General features: G+C 32.8%; 3 protein-coding genes and 1 long non-coding RNA gene across 4 annotated transcripts; 2 read left to right on the forward strand and 2 right to left on the reverse strand.

The window, feature by feature from the left end:
* Nucleotides 1-4,642: 4,642 nt before the first annotated feature.
* Nucleotides 4,643-8,902, reverse strand: ERD2B (endoplasmic reticulum retention defective 2B). The gene is made up of 6 exons (XM_022304033.2): nucleotides 8,569-8,902; nucleotides 7,734-7,999; nucleotides 7,449-7,564; nucleotides 6,105-6,178; nucleotides 5,163-5,226; nucleotides 4,643-5,047 (listed from the first exon to the last, which is right to left on the reverse strand). The coding sequence occupies exons 1-6, from the start codon at nucleotides 8,657-8,659 to the stop codon at nucleotides 5,011-5,013; spliced, it is 648 nt and encodes a 215-aa protein (XP_022159725.1). The 5' UTR covers nucleotides 8,660-8,902; the 3' UTR covers nucleotides 4,643-5,010.
* Nucleotides 8,903-16,714: 7,812 nt separating this feature from the next.
* On the forward strand, nucleotides 16,715-20,134 carry XRI1 (x-ray induced transcript 1). Its single transcript, XM_022304186.2, has 9 exons — nucleotides 16,715-16,978; nucleotides 17,576-17,631; nucleotides 17,719-17,835; nucleotides 17,975-18,114; nucleotides 18,644-18,716; nucleotides 18,814-18,916; nucleotides 19,023-19,063; nucleotides 19,182-19,265; nucleotides 19,495-20,134. Exons 1-9 carry the CDS (start codon nucleotides 16,956-16,958, stop codon nucleotides 19,770-19,772), a joined length of 915 nt encoding a protein of 304 aa, XP_022159878.1. The 5' UTR covers nucleotides 16,715-16,955; the 3' UTR covers nucleotides 19,773-20,134.
* A 590-nt stretch (nucleotides 20,135-20,724) lies between these two features.
* On the reverse strand, nucleotides 20,725-22,363 carry LOC111024752 (uncharacterized). The gene is made up of 2 exons (XM_022302525.2): nucleotides 22,223-22,363; nucleotides 20,725-22,028 (listed from the first exon to the last, which is right to left on the reverse strand). Exon 2 carries the CDS (start codon nucleotides 22,012-22,014, stop codon nucleotides 20,866-20,868), a length of 1,149 nt encoding a protein of 382 aa, XP_022158217.2. The 5' UTR covers nucleotides 22,015-22,028; nucleotides 22,223-22,363; the 3' UTR covers nucleotides 20,725-20,865.
* On the forward strand, nucleotides 21,938-25,774 carry LOC148211047 (uncharacterized). Its single transcript, XR_015791219.1, has 2 exons — nucleotides 21,938-22,078; nucleotides 22,262-25,774. It is a non-coding gene; the product is annotated as an uncharacterized LOC148211047 (long non-coding RNA).
* The last annotated feature ends 671 nt before the right edge of the window (nucleotides 25,775-26,445 follow it).

Here is a 26,445-nt window from a genome sequence, read left to right on the forward strand (position 1 = left end):
TCATAGAAATAAAATATTATATTTAATAATATTTGGAATCATTCTCAAAATTAAACTTAGGACCCCTTTTCGAAATTAAAGTGTCCCTTGTCAATATATTTGACTTAATTACATTAATGTTTTTTATAGAAAGAAAAATTGGCCTTTGGTCCCATATTATCTTGAATTGCCATTAAAATTTATAACTTAGATAAAATAAAAAAAAATTTAAGAATAATAATGTAGGTTGTAAGAAGGTCATATACCTGAAGCGCTTGCAATAACCAAAATCTCTTTGGTATTTAGTTGAAAAAATAGGGTCGGGCGAATTCTCGCCGCTCCAACTGCCACCGGCCAAGCCAATCTTTCGAGTGATATGAGCTGACAATTGTCCAGAATTGTTTGTCGACCTCTTCAGCTTAGTGAAGAAATAAAGATCTTCGTCGTCGACACCGCCAAAAGATTCCCAAATTTCCCAAGGTTCCTTGTGGCCGTAGAGATCATAATCGAATACAGTATCTTGAACATATTCGTACCCGTGGATCTTATTAAAGAGATAATCCTCTAGCAGATTTTGATTCGAAGGCTTGAAATTGTAGCCTACTATCAAAGAATGAAGATTACCAGACATTTTTAGAGAATCAAGAGCAGCAGCGATAGCCATAGCCATTGCCATTGTTGAAGAAAAAATCGGATGATATTTGGGTATTTCTTTGGAAAGGGTTTCGAAAGTTCTTGAAGAAAGATTTTGGAAGCTTAATTCATGTGCTCAAAACCTAACATCAAGCTTAAGATATTTATAGGTTTCTATTAGGGTGGGAGAGATTAATGGATAATTAGTTATTCTTTTTCTCTTTTATATGAATAATCTTTTTCTTTCTAATTTGAATTTCTATTTTGAAATTTATATTAGTTTATTTTATATTTTGATATTAATTTATTGAGGATAACTCAAACTCTACCGCTAAAATGATGGAATACAAATGAAAATTTTCAATTATTCTACATTTAATTGGTGGATTCTTACTTTTCAAAATAAAAAATAAAAAATAAAAAATAATTGGTGGATTCTTCGCAAATTTAGGCATCCCTTTAAAACTTTTACTCCCTTATCTATTACCTATATCCATAATATTTTCTTTATTAATTCTTTTACAATTTTACGATTTCTTTCTGTTTATACAACCAAAAACTTTCTTATAATAAAATTATAAAAATATTCTTTTAGTACGTGTGACTTTTTTTTTCGTTTATAAAATCATAAATTTCTATACAGTTTCAATTAGTAATTATTTATTATTTAATTTGTTAAATTAGAATATGGGTAAGGATAAGATGCATATACCATAAAAATAAATTAATCTATATTTTATATTAATAATTTCTTTCAGATAAACATTTGTCCTCATTTTAAAAAGGGTAATTGTGGTGGGTAACAAAAATAGTTTATGTATTTCAAAAAATATCACAACTTTTCAAACTTTCAAATATAGCAAAACATTTTGAATTTTTATTTTTGGGTTTTATTATTTCGGTTTTACTCTTATGATATCTGATATACCGTATATTTATATATGATATATATTTAATGTACTATATCTATATCTGATATACATCAAATCTATATCTGATATACATCTGATGTATCTATGATATACTTCCGATATACATCATATGTAACTATGATATACATTATCATATGTACCCATGATATACATTATCAGATGCATGCATTATACCTCTAATATATATAATTGGTGTACCTCTAATTTATGATATACTAAATATATTTGCAAGGTATATCAAATATTTAAATTTCATTAATATATCAGCCGTTATAAATTCTAGTTTACCATTGCAATTTGTTGATGAATATACGAATATTTATTAAAAATGTTGATTACTACATCACTATCATTTATTCTATATTAACTAATTAGATATTAAATATAAGAGATATCAATCGTTTAAATTTATAAAGTATATCGAATTTTTATCTCTCTTTTTTTTTTTTGAACGTGCATGATTTATACAATAATTTTATATTTCAATTTTTTTGTACCATTGTTTTCATATGAAAAAATAGTGGATATAATAGTATTATATCAACACACATGTATCATAGTTATATTAGTAGATATCATGGTTATATCATAGGTATATCAGTGGTAATTATAAGCATATTAAGTATAAATCAAATATATATCATAGCTATATCAGTGGTATTTCATTTGTATATCAATGGTAAATTAGAGACATATCAAGTATATATCACATATATATATAAATGTTGTATCAACGTGGTAAATCAATGGTTATCATACGTATATCAATGGTAAGCCATGTTAGAAGTTCACTGGATATCATAGTTATATTAGAAGTAAATCAATTGTATATCATTATTATATCATTGATATATCGGAGGAATATATCAGTAGTCAGATATATTGCATATATATTACAGATGTATATTAAATATATTGCAGGTAAAATTGTAATTTTTAAATTGGACCTCTATTTTTTGTTGAAAAAAACTAAATGCAGTTCTATTTTACTTATTTTACTAAATATTTTTGCTATATTTGTAACTGTCTATTTAAAAACTTATGTCATGTACCGTGAAAGTACGGAATTGGAGTTGGGGTTAATGTGAGGAGAGTTTGAAATGATAAGTTTTTTTCTGTCTTTTATAGTACTAAAAAAGTTATTTTATTAGAATTATATATATTTTTTCAAATTTGAAACTTGAATTTTTATTTTGAAATTTGAATGCATTTGATTTGATACATATTAATATTAGTGTATATCTAACTTGAACATCGTTTAGTTGGTTAAGACTAAATTCAAAATGTCGATGTCGATAGAAATATCAAGAACTTGATTTTATGGAAGTAGGCATAGAAATTAAAAAAAACATAAAAATTATATATTTAATTAAAATTATTTGAATTAGTATATAATATTTGAAGTATGACTTAATGTTATATTTAACTATTTTAAAACATTATATTTAAAAATATAGGTATTATTATATGGAAATGTTGCGACATCGAAAGGAATTTCAAAAAAAAAAAAATCATGGAAAATATTGAAATGGGTGAGAATTATTAAAATTAGAAAATGAAAGTTTAGTGGTGGCTTAATTGGGTTGTTTGTAATTGATCATTTATAATTACCATATTTAAAAATATATGAAATGTGTCGAAGTTGACATACACTAATTATTTTTTTATGAAGTCAATAAACGAAAATTTGAATAATATAATTTATTATTTTGTTTTTAAAAAAATCTTATTTTTAATATTCATATATCTTTGCAAATATATACTAACTATCGCTGAGCTATATTTGCTTTGGCGAGAAATTATTGTTATTGATCAGAGTTTGGTTTGCGTTTTGCTTGCAAAAACTGTTCGTATCACCAGAGATTTCTTCGCATTTGAAAGTTAGGCTGATTTTCCCCCAAGTTTAACCTCCAGTTTCTCAAATCCTGTGATGAAGCCATGATTGTACAAGGAAACCAAAATTGTATCTTTTAGGTACGTGGGGAGAAGGCCGAAAGTTGCAAAAGTTTCATCTTTTCGACCACCAATATTTGGTTATCTATATATATATATTTTGCGTATATGTTGCATAAACTTTCTAATATATATAATATTAGATTGGTATATGTTTATCCTACTCTATATAATTGATTATGCTATAAATTACATGAGGGTATACGTTTTATTGTTTTTATTTCATCTCATAAAGGAAAAGAGAGGTATTGACATGGGATTTCCTTCCAACATTGTATCTAAAAATTTTTAGTCCTATGTTAAAAGTGTTTAAAAAAAAAAAAATCTAAGAATATAAAAATATAATGCAACTTTTATTTTAGAAAAATTTAATTAAAGGTTTTAATGTTTTATTTAAATAGCTCGGGCATTCCATTCCAACATGCTATAATTATTATCTATCTTACCATTCCAATCAACAAAGTTAATACTAAAGCTAACACTGATAAACATGAGCGTAGTTTAACGGTTAACCTCATCGCCACATTTGTTGTAAAAAAAAAAAAAAAAGCAAAGTTAATACCATATCAAAAGAAATTAATACAATCAATTTGAACATATTTCAATCAGTTAATGCATATATATCATCAACCAAAAAGTCAAATATTCGAATCCTCGTATCTTAGGTTGTTGAACTAAAAAAAATGATAATAAAAGGTTTAATCTTCCATTATTAAAAATTATAAATAACCTTAACCTTTCTAATATATCAAAATCCAAATCTTCACCTTCACATTGTAATATTATATCACTAAAAACAACTAAGTTACTCATTACATTTTTGCCATTCTCAATAATCACTCCTTGTGACTCTAAATTTCAAAATTTTCAGTATTTTGACAAAACCCTAGTTGAAATATCAAGAAAAAGAAAAGAAAAATCATATCATGGCCATGTGGGGCAATACATTATATATTAACAACATCCCCTTCTGCCCAACTCTTTTGATTCACAGTCTTGGCTCTGAACTTAGAACATTGAGAAACGAAAAAAGAACCCTAAAATGGTTGAAAAAAGGAATTAATGTTTTATTATCCATTTGGGGGTTTAAAATAATGCTTTCAAGAGAAGAATATGAATATGAAAATGGGCTATGGGCCATGGGGTGATGAATTGTCAATGTAATCTCATTATAACATGTAAATAGATAGAGCAGCACTACAGCATCTAAACCCCTTCTCAAAGACAGCACAAAACTTCTAAAAATTGCTTTTGAAAAAATGCTAGGGCGTTTCCCCTTGTGGCTGGAGATTGAGAATCTTTACAAGACAAACTTACAGGCATGTATCCTCTATGAGTAAAGTAGTAAAGCACCCGCACTCCCAAAAACCGTCTAAACATAGCGAAAAATATGCGTACGGGTTCAAGAAAGATCAGGATTTTGTGGTAATTTTGAACTAAAAAACAAATACAACTGAGCTGAGTATCATGAGTGAAGTAACTTCTCTTGCATACATATCCTTAGAAGTTGTTCTTAAGCTGGCAACTGGAGTTTTTGGTTGTTCTTCCAACTGCAGAGATCAAATGTTCAGAATATAAATGTCATAACATGATAAAGAAAAGAAATCCTCACTTAGATCATATATAAGAAATCAAGGGGTGTTTAGAGCAGAAGATCTATATTACCTCTGAAAATAATAATAGAAGAAGTCAGCGTAAAGTAACGTTTGCACGATCCCTGAAATCCAAGCTGCAGTTTCACAGAGTGTGTTTTAGTTAGGGCAGTTAGCCAATGACTCTGATAACATGTAACAATACATCTTCCTCTAGGTGACTGTATGCGATACCCTCTTTGACTAAAGTTGAACAAAACAAGCTTTTATACTATATCCACTAACTAAAGGCATGGCCTACACAAATTTTTTAAGAAATAAACCGACACGGTAGAAGAATGTACGAGAATAAAAACCCCAATATTAGTCATTAATTCCAACTATGATACTCTTTGAACATGTAGCGCCACATCAAGCAAATTCTGTTCCAGCATAATGGGAAATCCAAGAAGTCGAGGAAACATGATTATTCAACTGCTTAATAGCTAAGTTGACAAATACAACAAAGGGAGGGAGGTGCTTTCTTACCCTATAATCAATCATAATTAGGAGTTCAAGATGGTTACAAAGTTACAAAGTTCCAAAGGAAATAGCATTCCAATTATGTTCAATTGAGTGCTAATTATAGTCACACTGGTCCCAGCATGGATTTCAGGTTGACATGCATCTGCATTTTTACTAATAATTAATGCAGAAAAAAGACCCGTCTCTTGGAAGATGTTTTGAAGTTCTAATAGGGAAACAAAACATCAAACAATTGGGTGTGAAAACAATCACACCAGCAGAGAGCGAGTGTGTATCATACTTCTCCAATGCCATCCTCAAGTTTCAAAAGAATACCATCCCAATAAATTGAACAAAATACTACATCCACGCTTACATTAGTATTAGCTTAGGATGCACCTGTATTTTCTTTAAAGTGTAAAGAAACATAATTGCTATCCGCTGGTCAAATCTTGTGCTATGAAGAAAAAATACCAAACAACTAGCCATTAAAGGCAGGGGAATGTCTTACTTATCCAGTGGACAAAGTGAGGCTCTGTGAAGTATCGATAGACCCAGTTGACAATGTACAAAGCTCGGTACGCACTGCATCGAGAAAAGTTATGATTCAGTACATATTTTTGTTCAATAAGGTTCCCGAGTTTGAAATAACTCAGTCAAACAAGTGGATGTTAAATGACCTAATAGGTACTTATCTGTTTGGCTACAATATAACTCAAATTGAACATACCTATCACACATGTAATGAAATCTGGGTTCTTGTTCAAATCAGAATTCAATCAACACCTTTATAAACTACCAACTTAGACAGTATACAACTTAATTTTAAGTTCAACAATTGCAGATGTGGAGAGTCGGACCTTTGAGATGGTAATAAGTATCTCATCCATTGAACTATACTTGGATTTGCTAGACAATCAACTTAATTTTAAGCAAATTTTAGTTATGTAGTATAGAAACAGGATTGTAGCACCCTTCATAAAAGAAATGTCTTGTCCTAACACTATTCTTGGCAGGGCCAATCTAATACATTTTATGAGAAAATTAGATCCATCTAGGCGCTGCTTCTACTTTATTTGTGAATCACATTTCATTGGTATAAATCTAATTACAAGTACATAAATAAGAAACATAGTTGGTTAGACTCTTCCCCCTAAAATGTTCCAGGCTCACATGAAATTGCAGCTTCTTTAGACATGCTCTGGCACCTTTCACTACTATTTTAGCATGAATAGGAATGCCAGGGAAGTCACTAACTACCAAGGGGAAATCTTTAGAGAAAAGAGTTTTACACTAATGTGGAAACCACATATAATGAACAATTAGATTTAGGATCCCAATATATTTGAAAGTAATACAGTAAGTGAGATTCTTATTTAGCCCTATGGTCATTATCCAAAAGTGCATCACGATGTATTTGAGTTGTGGCCTCTAAAAGTACAAAGCATTCCGTAAGAACAAAAGACAGAAATATCTAATAACTTTCTATCTTCCAAATGATATAACTTCATCGGGCGCACTATCTATTCAACACCACCCCCCAACAGAAGAAAAAAAAGTCTGTTAAAACTTCTTCTTCTAGATTTCCTCCAACTTTATGGGCTTGAATTCATAATATCCCTGTTAGACTTATATGAGATGCCTACATTTAGACACAATGTAATTACACATAAAAATGAAGCAAACAAATTCTCAATTATCTAATATTTACGGTTGGTATGATTCTAAACAAAAAGTACATAAATAAGAAAAGAGGAAGATAGCAATATATGAAAAGATGGAGACCTAGCAGTAGATTTGAGTATTATCACGTCAACAGAACTGGTTAAATGCTATATTGGTAACCGAATCATACCCAAGAAGAAACACGTATTGCCCAGTCAAATTGTCAATATTCTTTGTTCGTTGTAGAAGTACAAGCTGAGGGAGTATAGCAACAGCTTCCAAGTACAAAGAAAATGTCCACATGACCTGTTCCAGTTATTGAGTCAATATAGGAAATATATGTGCAACGATTCTGTAATCAAAAGCTTAAAAATAGAGATGCACATGTTGACTACGACTTGCCTTTTTTTTCTTTTCTTTGGATAGTTTCAATGTAAATTCTTATAACTAAGGAAAATTCACAAGAATAGCTAACCTCCTTGAAAGTAAATTTTTCATTGATAAGTAGGGCCAAGACAAAACAAGGTATGATGAGGAAAAGATGGCGGAAAGTATCTTGGTTCTTGTCATATGAACGACGGACAATCTTGTGGCGTCTAATGTACCAAATAATTGAATATGAACTCCCCAAGAATATCAACTTCATGACCGTATTATATAGAGATATGAAGTCGGTAAAGATATCCAAATAGCGGGTGGTAAAAACAATTGCATATAGCTCTTGAGTCTTCAAAGAAACACCTGCATCAAGTGAAACACATTAAATACAGAGAAAAAAAATTGCAGCCAGAGGCCGAACAATGAAATCCGAGTATGTAGAACTACATGATTAAGAACATATCTCAAAACCCTAAAAGAACAAAGGCCCTATAATACATTGAGATTTCAAAATCCTTATCAAATCTGACAAAATGCTAACATAGATATGCAGTGCTTGTTTGCACATTGTTTGATTAGCCTAAGCCTTCATTGCATTTACCTACAGTATACGATTAATATGTGGGGAGTATTCTTACAAAAGGAAAAAAGTTAAATTTGCAATTAGGAAAGTTTCAATTCAATTGGGGATATGCCCGTACGATTTGTTACAGTCTTCTAGCTCCAAAACCCAAAAATGTATGAAATCAAAACTGAACAAACGATTTCAGAACCTACAAATCCGAAATATCCAAATCGACAAGCTCCGATGGGAACCCATACAATGATGCAAAAACGAAAGAGAAAGAAGAATATCGGTGTTAAGACTAAGGATTCCAACAGATTAGCCCACAAAATCCCAACACAAATGGGGCGGGAAATAAACGGCGTACCAGCACAGGATTTGATGGTATGGATCTTGAGGAGCAAGACGAGAACGCTGGCCAGGTGGGTCATATCGCCGGCTAATCTAAAGATATTCATCTTCTCAAATTAGATCTCGTCTTGAAAATCCAAATTTGGGGGCCGATCTCTTGAGCTGCGCTCTGATGAACTCCTCCTGGGCTCGGATTGACGATGCTGGCAACTTCAGAAATCGGAAATTTTGCCGCAGAGAAGCTTCCCGATTGCCGTTTTCGGTTGTTCCCCTTTCCCCCCCGACGCAACAAGTTATGTTCTTGGGAATCTTCTTCGCAAAATTAACGCTCCCATGTGCGAAATGGCGTACTCATACTTTTGAAAAATAGCATAAATAAGTTCTGTTTGCATTGCAAGGCTCTTTGAAAAATGTTTCTGAAAATAGTGTTGTTTTCTATAACTTTTGCCACAAATCACAAGATTAATTTGTAAAAGTTTGTTTTTTAAAAAATAAAATTCATATTGGGTTTTTTTTTTCACCTATGATGCTTAGGTTGGTTTATCAATTATATATATATATTCAACATACTTTCATCTCCATCGTTGTTATGCTCTAATATCAAGTTGAAAATTAGTTCGTGGAGGAAGCACCTTTCGTAGCTAATATCAAGTTGAAAATTAGTGAGTGGAGGAAGTCCTTTTCGTAGCTAAAGAACATGTATACCCCGAGACACAAACAATGTGGTTCATTGTTTGGCAAAAGAAAGTGATGGAGTATCATCTTTCGGAAGAATGGAGTATCCGGACTCCTAATTGGTTTGTAACTCTACTTCAAATTGAACTTATTGTGTTAGTTTAATTCGCTTTCTTTATTTTTCAGAAAAAAAAAAAAAAAATATATATATATATATATATATAGGAAATTGCAGTGAGTACCAAATTTTTCTTTTTTTTGGTATTTCAAAATATGTCACTTTTTTTTTAATTTTCACTTATATTGGTAGTATATCAGATACTCGTATCAGTAGTATATCAGACACTCATATCAGTAGTATATCGCATACATATATCAATATTCAAATATATTACAGACATATTATAGATATATTACAAATGTATATCATTTGGGTAAAGTTGTCATTTTAAAATTGGATTTCCGTTTTTTAGTACTATATTTGAAAAACTAAAAGTAGTTGCTATTTTATTAATTTTACTAAATGTTTTTACTATATTTACAACTGTCAAAAATATATATACCAAGTGAAAATTTTAATGTGTGATCTCTTCAAAATATAGATACTCTGACACCAGGTTTGACAATTTACCACATATATATATATATATATTTAATTATTCATATCATCATTGATGTAAAACAAATATTATTCAACTAGTACCTTTATATATGTATAAATTTCAAATAAAAAATACTTTGAGTAAAAGAAGAATGAAAAAAAAAAAAGTAAGAGGGGATCATTCAGAACCCGCTAGGTCCATAATCGGTGGAAGTTCCTCACGCCAACCCCAAGCATGGGACACTTTTATGTTTACTTCTTATAATTAAGTATATAATCTAAGAAGTTATGATAATTATAAAAAAATATTATTAAAATTTATATCTAACTTTTAGTACGACAAGAGTGAGATTCCAACCTTCAATCATTGGAGAAGTTATTGAGTAAAACTATATTCTGATTCACATAATGTTATTAAAATTGTATTGCACATGGTTTAATAGTTAATAAAATCTTTGCTAAAAAAAATTATTATTAAACTCTTTGTACTAAAAAAAATTATTAAACGCTATATCCATAAACAAAATAACCAAATATTAATAATATATTATTAATTATTCCTTTTTAGTTATTTGTTGTTTTAGAAGTTACTATTAGAAACACTCGAACATGGGAGGCAATGAAAAAATGGTATTTATATGAATTGACAAATTCGTTAGAATTCGGAAGATAATACTATTTTATAATTGAAAAATCTCAAAAATTATATCGCAAAGTGTGTGTATTATATATAAACAGACAACAAATAAACTTAAATTCGAGTCGACTGTATTAAATGGTATAAAATGATCTTTCATACAGAAAAAAGAAAAGAGGTTGTTATACTTCCCAACGACACCTATAACCTTCTATTAATATTCGACCTAAGTAAAGGTCAGGAACTGAAAGAATGAACATTTATCAAACTACTCTTAAAGTTCCAACCCAACGTTATCACATAGTGTGAACTGGGGCTCACTGATCTTCAATGACTAAAACATGCATTTTAAAGTGAGTAAGGGACAGGTCGAAAGAACTGCCCATTATGCATAGCTAAGCTTTTTGGTTCGCTCTCGAAATAGAGAGGTAGACTTCGTACGCATACACGCAAATTTGATTGTCCGTCTCTAGACAAATAGCTTCAACTGTTACCAACTCGAGCGTTAGATTGTTTTCTTCTCTTTTTGGAGATTCCTATTGCATTCGTCCAATTTCTCATCGAATCTACGAGTAATCAGAATCCAACACAAACATATCATTTTTGTATTGGTAAATATCTTGTTTCAAAATATATTAGATACATACAATTTTTTTTTAACTTTTCACGTGACATATATATTTTTATTTAGTTTAATAATATGTAGGCGTAGAAATTTCAATATGGTCGACCATAAATATTTAGCGATATATATTCAAGTGGGCTCCACACGAGATATTATATTGAGCAGAAGGGACCATTTTGTATTTGCTTGCCTTTTCAATTTGGTTCGCTACTAGAAAAACAATTATTTTGCAGGAATGCAACGAAACAAACATCATATTTCATTGTCCTGTCAAAGTGGAGGGTAAAACACAATTCACAGAACTGTTAAAATTGTCTCTTTCGCATTTATTAAAAATGTAAAAAACAAAGAAAAAGAGGTAAAGAAGGTTATGTTCATTTGAATTTTCTGTTAATTTAAATGATTTTAGGTTATTCTAAATTTAATATCATTTTACATAACAACGTTAAAGGCTCGTTTGAAAATGATTTTACAAATGAGTGATTTTGTGAAAGTAATTTTTATATAATTATTTTAATGTTTGGTTATAACCTTTTCTAATAATTTTTATATAATTAAAAATGATTTTGAAGGATTAATATTTAAAGTTTAAAGAGAGAATTTGACAAACAAAATTTTTAGAGGAAGAGATTAGAGAAAATAAACAAAAAAGGTAAATAAAGTCAGAGAGTTACCAAAATTTTAGATAAAAGATTATCAAAATTTAAGGTGAAAATAAAGTTTTAAAAAAAAAGTGAAAATAAGTTGAATAGAAAGATAATTTTGAAAACTAAAATAATAACTATTTTAAGAACTCATTTTCTTTTATTTTTTAGTCAAAAAATCACTTGGAGAATCAATCTTTTGACCAAGAATCACTTAAAGTGATTTTGAATTTATTCAAAATTACTTATAAACCATTGTCAAACATTCTATTTTAAAATAGAAGTGATTTTAGCAGAGGAGAGAGTGATTCTAACAATATCAAAATCACTTATAAATGCGCCTTAAAAATTAATTTAAAGTTATTTTAAACTAGCCTAAAATCAATTTTTTATTTTCCAAATAATAATAGATTATTTTTAATTTTTTAATCAATTAAAAGATTTAGATCTGAATTTTAAATCCCACCACTAAAAAGAATATACATATAACATACATATACATATATATAGATACATGCATATACATATTCTTTAATATATATATATTAAAGAACATATACATATACATACATCATAAATATTTTAGAGAATTAGAGAGTTGTGTTTGATAACTTTTGTTTGTACGTTTATTATTTTAAAACCCTAAAAGTTATTTATTGTTTCTTTTACTCAAGGTCCATAAATAAAATAGTAAAAATTATGACTTAAGGTTAGTTTATTTTTTAGTTCAACAAATTTGAAGTGAAGATTAAACCTTGAATTTTAAAGAAGGTAATAAGTAATATCCATTTTTTTAGTACAATAAGTGGGAGTATGAGATTCGAACTCACGATCTCTTAATTGAGAATAAGTGCAATTACTGTTAAATTAAACTTATATCGGCGAGTAATATCCATTTAACTATGTTGAAATTAACAAGAAAAAAAAAACTTATTGTCAAGTAGGCGATCAATAACCACTGAAAAAACAAAATTAACCATGTTGTTTTGATAATTGCTTTTAGTTTTATATTTTTAAGGGAAAAAAAGTTGGGTCAATTATTAAGAGGTTTTAGGGAGGTCTGTCTTTTTCAAACCCCTTCAAATTCATATTTTGAAGAAAGAGGAAATTATACTAAACAAAATAAAATAAATTATATATTTATAAAAATATCATTATTTTGTTGTTTTTTTGCAAAAATATCTGAAAAGTAATTTTTGGTTGAGTAAATATAATTTGCAATTTATGTAATTTCATCTATTTGAAAGGTATGTAGTTATATACCTAACAACTATAACTTATGACTAATCTCAGCGTAATTTAATGGATAAGGATAAAGTATCTATTACATCGTAAAGGTCCATTGTTCGATCTTCCATTGCAATTGTCGAACTAAAAAATAATCAAAAACAAAAGAGACAAAACTATGTGAATTTTTATTATAGAACCTAATTTTTATGAGTTTTTTTTATTTCATTTATAAATTTGGGTTTAGATCCATAATCTAACAAATATTATTTAGATTATAAAAACTAATTTGGTTAAGTTTTAAAATCATTATAAAATAAACGAAAATATAAATAAGACCCATTGTCAAACGACACGTAAGGAGGCATTAAAAAAATAAATCAGAAATTAAATTAAGAATCGGGGGAATAATCATCGAGATGCAACCATACCTTAACTACGGTGGAATTTGAAGCATTTATATATATTTTCTATTTTCCAAATAAAATATAATTAATTGAACCTTATTTTTCGGAAAAATTTAGCCAAATAATTTAATGCCCCAACGGCTCAATTGAATGTGCGCGTGAGGCGAGTGAATTCTCACCCCATTCTGCTGGACACGTGTGCACTGTCCACTAAATTTATTTGCATCTTTTACTTCAATTTTCTATGTGCTCATTAAAATATAGTTGTTTAAATATCTTTCAAGTTTTATTTTTATTGTTGAAATATTATTTTCGTCTCTATTTATTTTTTATTTTTATTTATTTTTGGAGTTTGAACCTTCGATCTCAAAAAATTGGGTAAGTATCAATAATTATCATTGAGCTACGTTTATATTTGCCTTTCATCACTACTGGATGTCACTCAATCTAAGATTGTTCAAAGTCAAGCATGCTTAACTTTAGAGTACTTATAATTGAGTTATCGAAAAGGAATACACACTTTTTCGATATAGGTAGTGATCGATTGAGTTACTGAAAATGAAGGTGCACATTATCAGTATAGATAGTGACTATCAATTATTTTAAGCATTTCATGAACTATTCTTCCATGATCTCATAATACATCTCATTTGAATGTGGTATCGATTCATTCATATACCCTTCCTCCCTACTTGAGCGTCACATTCACTGAGCGTTCTCACTACTCTTTTTTCCTTTGCCAGCTCATGTTAAACATTTTTCAGCTTGTCTTTCCAAATTGGAGTGTTGATATCCAACATATTTGTTGAGAATGCAACTTTTGTGCTAACTTGCTTGTTGTGTTTCTTTCCTTGTTGATTACAACATGTGAGGTAGGGGATCGAATTCACAATTATCGATTTGAGATATATGCTAATTACCGTTGAATTATGCTCGCTTTGATACTCTTGTCAATTTCCTTTTGAAAAAAAATAGCTAAATGCATATTCTAAAACACAATAACTATAATATAAAAAAGTTAAAATTATTAACTAAAATAGGATCCAAATATATTCTAAAATAGGATTCAAATATATTTTTAGTTATGATTTAATCTTATAATTATAAGTATTTTTATGCTGTCAAAGACAACTCACGGATAACATCTCTAGCATTGAGTATAATTCAGTTAGCTAAGACATCTATTTCCGATCAAAAGATCGTGAGTTCGAACCCTTACATGTACATATTGTTCTAAGGAAACATTGTATTGTAAAAAACCCAAATTAATATCATGCTCAATTTTTTTTTTCTACGTTCAAAATTTTTTTCCCTTTATCGGGGGGACAATGTCAATTCAACAAAAACAAGGATGAAATCAATGTGACTTATGGTTGTGGTTGTTGCAATTTTGTCCGACTCCTTCGGAAAAATATCATCTATGTTTCACAATTTTAAATATATCGTAATCAGTTAAGTTATGCTCAGGTTGACAGTATTTTTTTTAACGTGTGTCATTCAATCAAACAATTTGAACATCGAATAACTTTAATATGATTCATTTCTAGAATACAAATAATTTTTTTTTTCAAATTACGTTATATCATTCAATTATATTAATTATGTGAAAAATCATTATCTCATTCACTACTTTTTAGCCTCTTATATTTTACTATCGATTTGTACTTAGTGATAAAATATGAAAATACTATACGAGAAAAAAGAAATAAAAATTGATATATTATCAATCTAAATTTAGCTCAATAATTAAATAATTAACCTGTCTCTGATTAATGTTATGAGTTCAAATTCTTCATTCTACGAGTTACGTTCATATCTAATATCAAATATATTGATATTCATCCCCTAAATCAAACTACCCTGCAGATTTTTCAATTCTTCCCTTTTTCTCATAGTTTGACTTTCCAATTTTAGTTGAATTAATTTTAAACTATTATTGGAGATATGCTTTTTTTTAACTAATTATTAATATTACTTCCATTTAAGTGAAACTAAAAAATTAAGTAGTCCTAGGTAATTTTTGTCATTATCAGTGGTTAAATGCACCAAAGTTTCAAAAATAAAATGCCTATTTTGATAATGGTTTTTTATTTTTAAAAAGTAAGTTTGTTTGCAAAATTTCAAATAAAAAGTGGATAATTGAAAAGTATGTTTTCAATTTTTAATTAAGAATCTTTTAAATAAATTAAATAGGATATCTCTGTTAATAAATTAATTAGGAGATTTAAACCTACCATCCGGTATCCACAAAGCAAACTAATATCTCACCTTTTTTAATCTCACAATTTAGACTCTGTTTAAGTGGGCAAAAAAAAAAAAAAAAAAAAACTATTTATATAATATGAGGCGTGGATTCCAACTTTTCCACTAATTTTCACATTCTAAAACCTATGTTTGAAATTTGAATATGATTTACAAATATTTTTATAAATTACAATATAAGATAAATAAAATTCAAAAGATACAAAATTAAAATTAAAATCAATGAGAAAAACCACAATAACTTAAAATCGACTTAGAGAATTTTTACATGGATGGTAAAAAGACAGTAAAATATTTTGGTTAAATTATAGTTTAGTCTCTAAATTTGAGATTACATTTTTGATGCAAATGTTGCTCTAGTCTTCACGTCCCACGTCCTCCTAAATCCTAATCACTAAACCTAAATTTTGAAGTAACTTTGAGGAAATTGGTTGCCAAGCTTGGTAAGATTAAGATCGTTTACCTCTCTTGTTTATAAGGGAGACGCTAAATATGACTCCATAATTACAATTACCATATCATGTACCATCCCACCCAATAATGATGGTATTTTGACTCTTTAGCGTGACATCCACATTTTTCGAGTGGTAAAATGACTCATTCTCTGGTGATCGAGCTAAGCTCTTAGGGTGTCAGCTCGTGCTACCCTCCACCTTAGTTACTCAAAACAACAGTCCCTCTGTAAATGTGGCATTTGCCTACAACTATTATTTATTTGTATCTATCATGTAACCATTATAGATTCTACCTACAATAATATTTAGTAAATCTTTAAATTTTAAAAGTACGGTTTAATATGTTAATAAATTTTGAACTGTCATTAAAACTTTAAAAGTATCTAATAAGAAACTATATTTTTTAAAGTTTAAATATTTTTAGAAAAATTGGAGTAGGTATTGAGTTTGAATACTAAATTTGTAATTGAACCCAAAAGAATTTCAACCTATATCTTTAATAAAAAAAATCGTGGAAGGTTAAAAGGAAAAAAAAATGTGGAACCCATATAGTAAAAGCGTGCTGTCGCTGTCACGTGGCTCTGTGTCTCTCTTTGATAATCTCTGTATGTCTCTTTGGAAAGAGGAAAAAAAATCGAAACTAAAAAAGAAAAGAAAAAATATAGAGAGAGGGGAAAAAAATAAGCGATGGTGTGCGAGTTACTCGGTTAGTGGGCACTTTTCTCCTTCTTCTCCGCCCCATAGCCCCCATTATCTAGTAGCAGTAGTACAACATCCTGCGACCGAAGTGGGTCTGATTCCTTTTCTCCGATCGCAGTTCAGTCCAGAGCAATTCGTGAGTGCCGCTCTTGTTTCACTGTTTCTTCAACCATGGATGATGCCGGCAAAAACAAGTAAAATCATTGCCCTCCCGCTCTTCCTGTTTGTTTTTGTGCAATTGCTTTCGTTTCTGGGTTTGTCTTCTGGGATTTGCCGGAATGGGTCTTCTGGGGAAGATCTTGCCCTTACCCATTCTCTTTGAAGCACTATTTGAGGGAAGCTGCTTTGGGTTTTTATTTTTTATTTTTTATTTTTCTCTATGGAATGGGGTTGTTTCTTTGATTTACCTAGATTTTTCTTGCTCTGTAATCGGTGGTCTGTGGTTGAAATGAGGGCGAATATGAGGCTGTTGGATCTAATTGAAGTATTGGGTCATTGCTTAACTCTTTATTTTTTGGCTTTTTGTTTGCGTTTGACTACGTGTTTGGTCACCAATGTACTGTATCGTCGAGAGCTAATGACCAATTATAGTAGTTGTTCTCGCAGTTTTGTCCTCTCCGGGATCACAATTGTTTAATCAGTTCTTTTTCAGATTAATGACTGTTCTGTTAGTGTTAATTTGTTGAGAAAATCCTCCCCTTCCCCTCGAATAAGTGTGGTTTAATTTTTTGATAAGAGGCGCTGCATGTATGATCATACGTTTTTGTTACTTTAATGTGTAAATTTATCAGTGATACTTGGGATTGGGATGGAGATGGATATTGCATTCAGAAGGATAACGATTTAGGTGAGTATTTTTCTGGTTTAATTTGTTTGTCATGCATTATCTAATCATAGAGGTGCTGAACTTGCTGGTTCACATCGTCATGAGCAGAGATACCAGAAAGCATTTGGGATGGGGTGTCTGAAAATGACGATCTTTCGTATGTGCTTGATGAAACAACTCCGGTCAAAGCTTGTGGGGACTTGGCATACCATGTTGCGTATAGTGGTAATGTCTTAATGCCCTCCTATAGCCCCTCAATACTCCAGGCACAGGCAAATCATATTTTCTGATGCTTACACTTGAATTTTAATTTAAAGAGTGGTTGGTTCTTTGTCATTTATAATGTGGAGGAATGGGGTTTCAGATGGCAGGAACAAGAAATCAGAAGAATCTAGGGAGACTCATTCACAAGCTAAAAGACGGCGGATGTTACAGTTTAATGCACAAGATATGGGAACTTCCCTCTGCAGTGAAGATTTGTCTTCTAGATTTCTAAAATCACTTGTAAGTGATATGAACTTCCCGTTTCTTTTAAGTCAAATTAAGCGTGTTGCACGACTGAAGAATTCAGAAAGATTTGTGTCGAACATGTCAATTTTACAATTTGTCATGTGCTTTTACTTATTATGTATTTGCCTTTTATCACTTCATTCTTGATCTTTTTAGTGACATGAACTTTATGTTGCTGGCGAGGAGGTAATTGTCAATTGAGACAAGGTTTAATGAGGAATGTCATTGTAGGAGTCCAGTTTGTCCTTTTAATTCTCTCAAAGAATGTAAACATCTAGAGTTGGCTTCTCATTTGTCTTTTCTTTAGAGACACCTTATTTGCTATCTCATTGTCACCTGCAAGTTCAGTTTTCTTTTGGCGTTTACAGCAGATCTTCCCCTTAGATACAAAAACTTAAGTTCTATGCTTGTGATGTTAGACAAAAACTTAAGTTCTATGCTTGTGATGTTAGACTTGTTAATAAATACAAACATACTACAGAACATGTATAAAATTTGTAGTGTCCCTTTGCTCTATTTACAGAACAAGGATGTTTCCAGTCCAGCTGCTCTCCCCGAGGTTCCATACGGGATTCCCGAGTGTTCTGGACTCTCAGGTCTGTCTCAAACGAAATACTGCTTAATATAAAAAAAAGTGTATCGTTGTACTTGTTTGCATCTTGGATTTGTCTAATTATTATTTACTTGTCTTAGATAATGTCCCCATTTCCTGTCATGAGAATTTGGATCACTCGCCTGAAGGTTGGATTTCTGAATGCTTCAATGATGCTGATATGCATTGCAGCCCTGAGGATTTGTATGTGCTTTGTGTGCATTCAGATTTTTTTTTTCCAACTGAGAAACTGAGCTTTCATTAAAAAATGAATTTCAATTATATAACTACCCTGTGATGTGGAACTCAGGAACTTTGCTGGGACTTCGGACATTCAAATCGACGTATCAGGTGAGGGGAAATGTTATTACTGTTTGTGTTCATATTTTATTTCTCCTCATGTAAACTGTTTCTTTCTAGAATATCACTCTTATCATTGATGAGTAACATTAGTTAATTCCGACTGTAGAGTTTTGTGATGTTATGCCCGAGCTCAAGTCTAATGCCGTTCAACATCATCCTACTCGAGCTCCTCGAAACATAATATTTAAAGGTTCTATTCTGCTCTTGACCTTTTAAGTACAGTATCTTTAGTTTCCAAAAGAATATGAGATCTCTTGTATTGTATTTTGAAGGTTTGTTTACCGTGATGATATGCCGTGTTCCGTTTCCTCTTGTCTCCAGGGAAGCTTGAGCTTGCAAGCCCTGGATTTTTCTTTTTCCATTTCTAATGATCTGATTAACTTCTCATCATCTCGTGAACGATTTGCCTGTATGTGCAGGTCGGAAATCGTATATTAGAACTCCCACTAAATTGGCTTCTTCAGTTGCCTACCCATTTGCCTTCATCAAACCCTGTGGATTCCACGGAGACGTTACCTTGAAGGACATAAACCAGCGGATCCGTACGCCTCCACCATCAAAACTGAAGCATCATCCCGAAGACCCGTCCCAATCTTACCCAACTTCAGCCTTCTCTGGAAAGCCCGTCGTGGGTAAAACCAAGATCCATACCGAAGGGGGAAAGGGTAGCATCACAATCATGAGGACCAGAGGTTGAACTCGCAATGGATAACGATTCTCGCTATCCAAACTTCCGGTTTTGCTGCCTATCGGTCCCTCATCGGGGGGGTTTGTAAAATGTCAGGGGCATCTAGTAAGTAGTATAGAAGGTGATTAATTTCCATTTTTGGTGGGGATAGATAGATAGAGAGAGGAAGATGGTAGGAGTATTAGAGTTGGCCTTGGAATCCCTAATCATATATATAACTTGATGAATATGTTTATGCTTCCAAGTGAACTCTAGTAGGTTCGAGTTCGATACCGATACGATTTATATGTCAATTTTTAGACTTGAAAACGCTTCTTATCATTATGTTTATTATGAAAATCATTCCATTTGTTTTGGATTGTGAAGTGAAACTCTTGTGTAATGCTTTGTTTGTTTGGTTTAGCATGGAAAAATGAGAGCATCAGGTTGTAGGATCTTGTCTCTCACAGGCTTTGGTTAAAGAGAAAAGAGGTGAAAAGAAAAGATGTGCCTCAGTGATTTTACATTTTACTCCACTGGACACTGCTTTTTATGCTTCATAAATCATAAAATTTGGATGCAAACTCTCACACTCACTCACACTAGATGAAGATTCCATCTTTTACAGTCTTTTAAGAAAATTTGACTTCTATTTCATAATCATTTTGTTTTTTGTTTTTATTTTTTTAAAATTATGCTTATTTGTTAAAAAAAATTAGGATAAATTTTAAGTCCATGCAAAACAAAGCCATGTACTAGTGAAAGTATGTTTACAAGTTTAATTCTAAACAACAGAAAGTAAAAAATAAAACAATTATCAAATACAGTCTTAGCTTACTTTAACTTACTCGTGCTTTCTTGACCGACAATATTGAGAGTAGTACTTGTATTAGTGTAACATAAAGACATATTTTCTTCATATTGTACCACATAATATTCCATCTTATAAGTCAATCTGAACTTAGGTTAAGACATCGTGCTCTTTCTTTACATTAACTAATCTTTATCATTCCAACTTTGTCCGGTGAAATCCGCCCGGACGGGGAAACAATATATGTACTTAAAACTTAAAAAGAAGATTTAAAAATGGTTTGAATAATAAAAGAAAGTGCAAAAAAGGGAATCAAAAAGCATCAAGAATTTCCAAGATGAAATCGTTGCAAGTGGGACAGTTCCCGCGGCTGACCATTAGCTCCTTGGAACAGAGTCTGCAAAATGTATGGCCGCAGGCCCCCATAGCCGCGCTCTTGTGCTTCACCATGCAAACGGAGCAGCTGAATTCTTCTCCTCTTTCGTCGTCTTCGTCTTCGTAATCCTCATCTTCCTCATCCTCATCGTCGAAGAAATCGTCTAAGCCGCCCATTCCGTAGCTCGCCCCTTCGAACCCCATTTCCCTGTCCGTCTCCTGCAGCAAGTCCATCAACGACATCCTCATCGGCTGCGCCGCCGGTGACGACGCCTCCGACCCTGTCGTTGATTCTTCGCTTCCGTTCTCGTTTCCGTTTCCGTTTCCGTTTTCGTTTTCCTCACCCTCGTTTTCCTCTTCTTCTTCTGCGGCTTCCGCGGCCGCCGCCGCCGCCGCCGCCGCCGCCGCCGCAGCTGCTGCAGCGGAGGCTGCATCGGCTGCTTCTTGTGCTACTACGGCTTCTCTCGCGGACAGCATTCTCTGATCCGAGAAGGCGGAGTTCATCTGGCGAACTCGGTTGTCGCGTTCTGGTTCAGTCGGATCCGTGTAGATCTCCATCGAATTCGGGATCCGGACTGAGTTGTGGCGGGACATTTGCGGTCTCATGATTCGAATCGGCGCCGCGTCTGGTGCCTGCGAGTAATCGGACGATTCATCAGGCTGGAACGCGGATGAATCGCTAAAGCTGTTCAGTGCGGAACTCTGTCGAGATGTTTGGTTCCGGCGAGAGAATTTGGACGATTCTTCGCCCGAGTTTCTGGACAGTGGCGTACTGAACCGAACTTGATTGCGCTTACCGATTAGGGATCGCTTATTGTGAACCGGAATATCGGAGGTCGGAATCGGGACAGTCGAGACCCAAGCAGAGCCGGCGCGCTTCAGCCGGAGCTTATCCCTAAACGACTTCCAAGTCCTTTTGTCCTTACCGAAAAGCCCCTTTCCGATGGTCGGCTCATCGTCCCGGATTATGTCCAGTAGGGTTCGATTACGGATTTCGGCCGCCGCCGGTTGCCCTAATCTGTTGTTCGCCAAAACGTCGTCCAGAGTATAGCCCGCCAGGCTACGTCCGTCCTCAACCATCGACATCTGGTCAGATTCGTCTGAAATCGCAGCGGAACAGTGGAAGAAAAAGAGAAGTAAAAATGTGCAGGTTAGAGAAAATCAACGAATCTATTTTCTCGATACAAATTACAGAATCACAAGAATTCATGCATTGATGATCATCATGGTTTTCTTTATTCTCTGATATTGATGAAGCATTGTGAAATTCGAAGGAAAAATTGAACCCACCCACCTCAGGATTGTTAATAAGAGATCTGACGTAAATTGACAGGGGATGGCTTCTGCAAAGAACTTGGGAGGAAGAAGAAGAAGCTAAGATGATGATATTCAGGTATTTCAATTCAATTCCCCATAATTTTTCGATCAATTATTCTTTCTTGTTTTGTGCTGAGCAAATTTAAAAACTGGAGTTAAATTAGAAAGGGAATGAAGAATGTGGAAGGGAAGCAATTCGTTAGGAGAGGCTGTCCCAATTTTCGGGAAGTTGTAAGGTCGTGGAAAATTGTATAAACAAAGATAGAAAGAAGAGAGAAATGGCTGAAAATGGATAAAAAAATATATATTAGAAAGCTTATGTTACAATTTTTATTCTTAAACAGGCAACGCAATGAGAAATTATCAAAGCTTCTTTGATAAACTTTTAGTTTTTGCTGCTTAGTTTTTGATATAACCTAGGAATTGTAACGGGTCCCAATAGTCTTGCCATATGGAAATTGCTAAATATTTGCACAAAGAATAAGTTTTTACAAATATGAAAATTTTCTACGGTTTCTAATTAAGATTCAAGTCAATTAAAAATACATACGAGATGGAGGATTCGAACTCATGATCTCTTAGTCAGAGATACGTGTCAATTACTACTGAGCTAAGCTTATTTATTTTTTTAGATTGTTGAGCTAAGCTTGGCACATTAACAAAATTTTCATTTCATATTTGGAACTAATTAAAAATGCATCAACTAATTTTGGGGTGGAATAGTGTAATTAGCTTGATGCAGTGGAACATGTTTAAAATATCACAGGTGGAACTATTGATTAATATTGAGTTTTCCTTTTCATAGATTCTTCTACCGTGTGGGCTTATTTGTTGTAAAATTTGCTTATGCCATGCCTTTAGTCAGTAGAGATAGTATAAATAACTTGTTTTTGCTGATCACTTTAGTAAAAAAGGGTAGCACGTGGAGGAAGATGTGTTGTTAATATCGTCTAACTTTCCTAACCAAACATGTTTCGATTAAACTTAGGTGTCTACCCCTACTTACCACTATTAAAAAAACGTTAAATAGAAAAGATGAATGCTAAGAGGAGATCTAGATCTTCTATCTGCTTCAAAAACTGCTTTGATTTCTATATGTGATATAAGTGATCTTTCTCGAACCTCGACGCCAGCCACAATGGGAGGCCCTAGCAGTTTTTCGAGAGCAGGTCTCAGAAGTTTTGTGCTGTCTTTGAGAAGGGGCTTAGATGTTGTAAGTGCTCTATCTATTTACATGTTATAATGAGATTCCAATGACAATTCATCACCCCATGGCCCATAGCCCATAGCCCATAGCCCATTTTCATATTCATATTCTTCTCTTGAAAGCATTATTTTAAACCCCCAAATGGGTAATAAAACATTAATTACTTTTTTTCAACCATTTTAGGGTTTTGGGAGTGGAAAGGATAAATTATGATTCTTTTGTCGTTCCTCAATGTGAAAACAACTTTCTCAAGCAGGGGCATTGTGCATAAATGGCTATTCCTAGGCGTGAAAGGACCCGAACCGGATTGAACTGATATTTAATTCGGTTAGGTTCGGGTCTAACCAACCGAGGGTTTTAAAACACTTATCCCACCTACCCTATTTCTTCATCTTTTCCTTTATTCCCGCCTCCAACTTCACTTCTCCCTCGAAGCTCGAAGCCTCTCCCTGTCCCACTCCCTCTCTCCCTTGAATCCTCTTCCTCCCCCTCTTTGAAGCTCCTCCATGCCCCATTCCCTCCCTCTTCCCCAATCCCTCTCTCCCTTGAATCCTCTCCTTCCCCCTCCCTGAAGCTCCTCCATGCCCCACTCCCTCCCCCTGACGGGCAACAAAAATCAGAGGCGACAGCGACAAAAATTCACGACGGTGGCAAAACCTCCCTTTTCTTTTTTCTCTTGTTTTGATTTTTTTTTTATATTATCTTTTTTCGATTTCGAAGGTGGGTTTTGATGGAGGTCTTTATTTATTTATTTTGAAGGTGAGTTTTTGTTTATTTTTGTTATATTTTGAAGGTGGGTTTGATTTTGAAGTTGAGTTTTTGTTATATATTGAAGGTGATTTTGATTTTGAAGTTATGTTTGATTTTGAAGATGAGTTTTGATGTATTTTGTAGAAGGTAGGTTTTGAAGTTAGGTTTTGGTTAGGATGGAAGGTGGATTTTGATTTTCAAGGTTTGAAGATGGAAGGTTTTATTTGAATGGTTTTTTTTTAGTCATTCCATCGCTCGTAAGGAGAAACTCAGAGTGTGAAGAAGAAGACGAACAAAAAAACCGAAATCGGGTTGACCCGATTCAACTAAAAACCGAACATTTTCGAGTCGGATCGATTTTGTACGAAAATCGGTACAAAACCGATCCAAGCGACCAACTTACACCCCTAGTTCTAAGTTCAGAGCCAAGACTGGGAAACTAACAGAATGCTGATGTCTTAATGGTGAGTTTGATATTTTATATCATTTTTAATTATATGGAATTTTTTAATATTTTCCTCCTATTTTTTTTCTCTCTTTTTTTCCGCTCTCACCCCTCCCATTCTTCTCCTCGTTCGTTTTCTCTCCCCCAATCTCACCTTCCCTCTACAAAATATCTTTCCATGAAAACCAACTTCGGAGGTGTGTACTGCTTGAAAACCAACTTCCTTTCTTTCTTCTGAGCGCTCAATAATCCAACTATACTTGAAAACTTCTCTTTCATTCAACTTGCTCACCAATTTTTTATGGCTCTGGAAGGGATGAGTTATCTTGGAAAGGATTTTAGGGTAGATGACGACAAATTAGCAGGGGAATCATTTTGGGGAAAAATACACTTTTGGTCTCAGTTGGTTCCTAAAGTTTCAAAATGGATATTTTTGGTACATGAAGTTTGGGGTTAGTGCCTATTTCGTCCCTAAAGTTTAAAAATGAACATTTTTAGTCCTTTTGAGGAACGGTTTTAAATGGTCCTTTAACTATACTTTTTAAACGGTCCTTCAGCTATACTTTGACCATTAGTTGACTAATGTTTAAATGACTCAGCAGTTATGTTTTACTTATTTGAAAAAATATATTAATTTAATATTTTTTTGATGATTGGACTTTTTTTTTTAATCATATCTCCATCCTTTCACCCTACAACCTCTTCTTCCCCCTCCTCCGATGGAGCCCACCATGACAGCTGCGCGCCATCTTTGTCCTCGCCCGCCACTAGCGTCGCCACCGGCCTCCAACGACCGTCGCCGGCTACGAAGAGAGAACAATGACGAGAGGTGGAGCTTTCCCTGGTTCCAGATCTCGGAGAGGGAGAGCTCCCCTTGTTCCAAAGTTGGTCCTACACATGAACAGGCTACAACAAGAAAATCCATTGAAGAAATTTTCAGTTCTTTTTTCAAAATCTAAGTTGCGATTGAGAACAAGTCTTTTCATGTAAGTTGAATTATCTTCTGGCTAAGGAATTGAGAAGGAAAATGGGAAATCTGAGCTTCAGAACCTGTAAGAAAGGGGTGTAAAAGTGAGCTCTGTTTCAATTTATAATATGTTAAACTAAAATGAGTTTTTTTTTTTCCAGTTTTTTGAGAAAATGCGGTGGAAAGGATTATTGTTTCCTTTCATTTATGTCTGATCAAAAGGTCATGAGATCGAATCCCCAACTCACATGTTGTATTGGAGGCAAGAAAAATGAATTGGGGTTTAGTATAAATGTAATTACTTATTTGTCGGTTGAAGTTGGAAATTTTAAGTTTCTTCCAACACACCCCAAAAGCAAAAAAGAAAACCCTCAACTACTGCTGTTGTTATTCTAATTTTCCATCCACCGTTTTAAACCATTTTCATTGAATTCTCCATAAACAATTTGAAAATGGAAATGGTGTGAGGAAGGGATAGAGAAGAAGGGGGAGGGGAAGTGAAATCCTCCGTAGGAGTATGGAATATAATTATTAGGATTAATTATTGGGAGGAGCGTGGGGAACGAGAAGTTGCAGGGTGAAAGGATGGAGATATGATTAAAAAGAAAAAAAAAAGGTAAAATTGTGATGAATAGGCAATTTTAAGAAGGAAGTATTGATTTCTAGTCACTCTTTAAAAAACTAGGTTTTTTAGGCATTTTTTCCTTCCAAATTACTTTCCTACCCTTCCGTTCTCTCTTCCTTTCCCTCCTCTCTCTTGCTTTTCACTTTTCTCTCTCCTTCATTACCAGAAATTTTTTTTCTCTTTCTACCCAGGCCCCTTCTCTCTCT

This window comes from Momordica charantia (assembly GCF_013281855.1).
Source record: "Momordica charantia cultivar OHB3-1 chromosome 6 unlocalized genomic scaffold, Mcharantia_2.0 BLBB01000006.1, whole genome shotgun sequence".
In the NCBI taxonomy this organism is placed as follows: domain Eukaryota; kingdom Viridiplantae; phylum Streptophyta; class Magnoliopsida; order Cucurbitales; family Cucurbitaceae; genus Momordica; species Momordica charantia.

Bases quoted from the DNA above. Each gene is read 5' to 3' on its own strand.
- XRI1 (XM_022304186.2), top strand. From the start codon at position 16,956: ATGGATGATGCCGGCAAAAACAA. The intron at 16,979-17,575 runs GTAAAATCATTG...TAAATTTATCAG, and splicing joins GATGATGCCGGCAAAAACAA to TGATACTTGGGATTGGGATG. The intron at 19,266-19,494 runs GTTCTATTCTGC...CTGTATGTGCAG, and splicing joins TCGAAACATAATATTTAAAG to GTCGGAAATCGTATATTAGA.
- ERD2B (XM_022304033.2), bottom strand. From the start codon at position 8,659: ATGAATATCTTTAGATTAGCCGGCGATATGACCCACCTGGCCAGCGTT. The intron at 8,000-8,568 runs GTACGCCGTTTA...CACTTGATGCAG, and splicing joins TACCATCAAATCCTGTGCTG to GTGTTTCTTTGAAGACTCAA. The intron at 7,565-7,733 runs GTTAGCTATTCT...TAACTGGAACAG, and splicing joins AAAAATTTACTTTCAAGGAG to GTCATGTGGACATTTTCTTT.
- LOC111024752 (XM_022302525.2), bottom strand. From the start codon at position 22,014: ATGTCGATGGTTGAGGACGGACGTAGCCTGGCGGGCTATACTCTGGAC.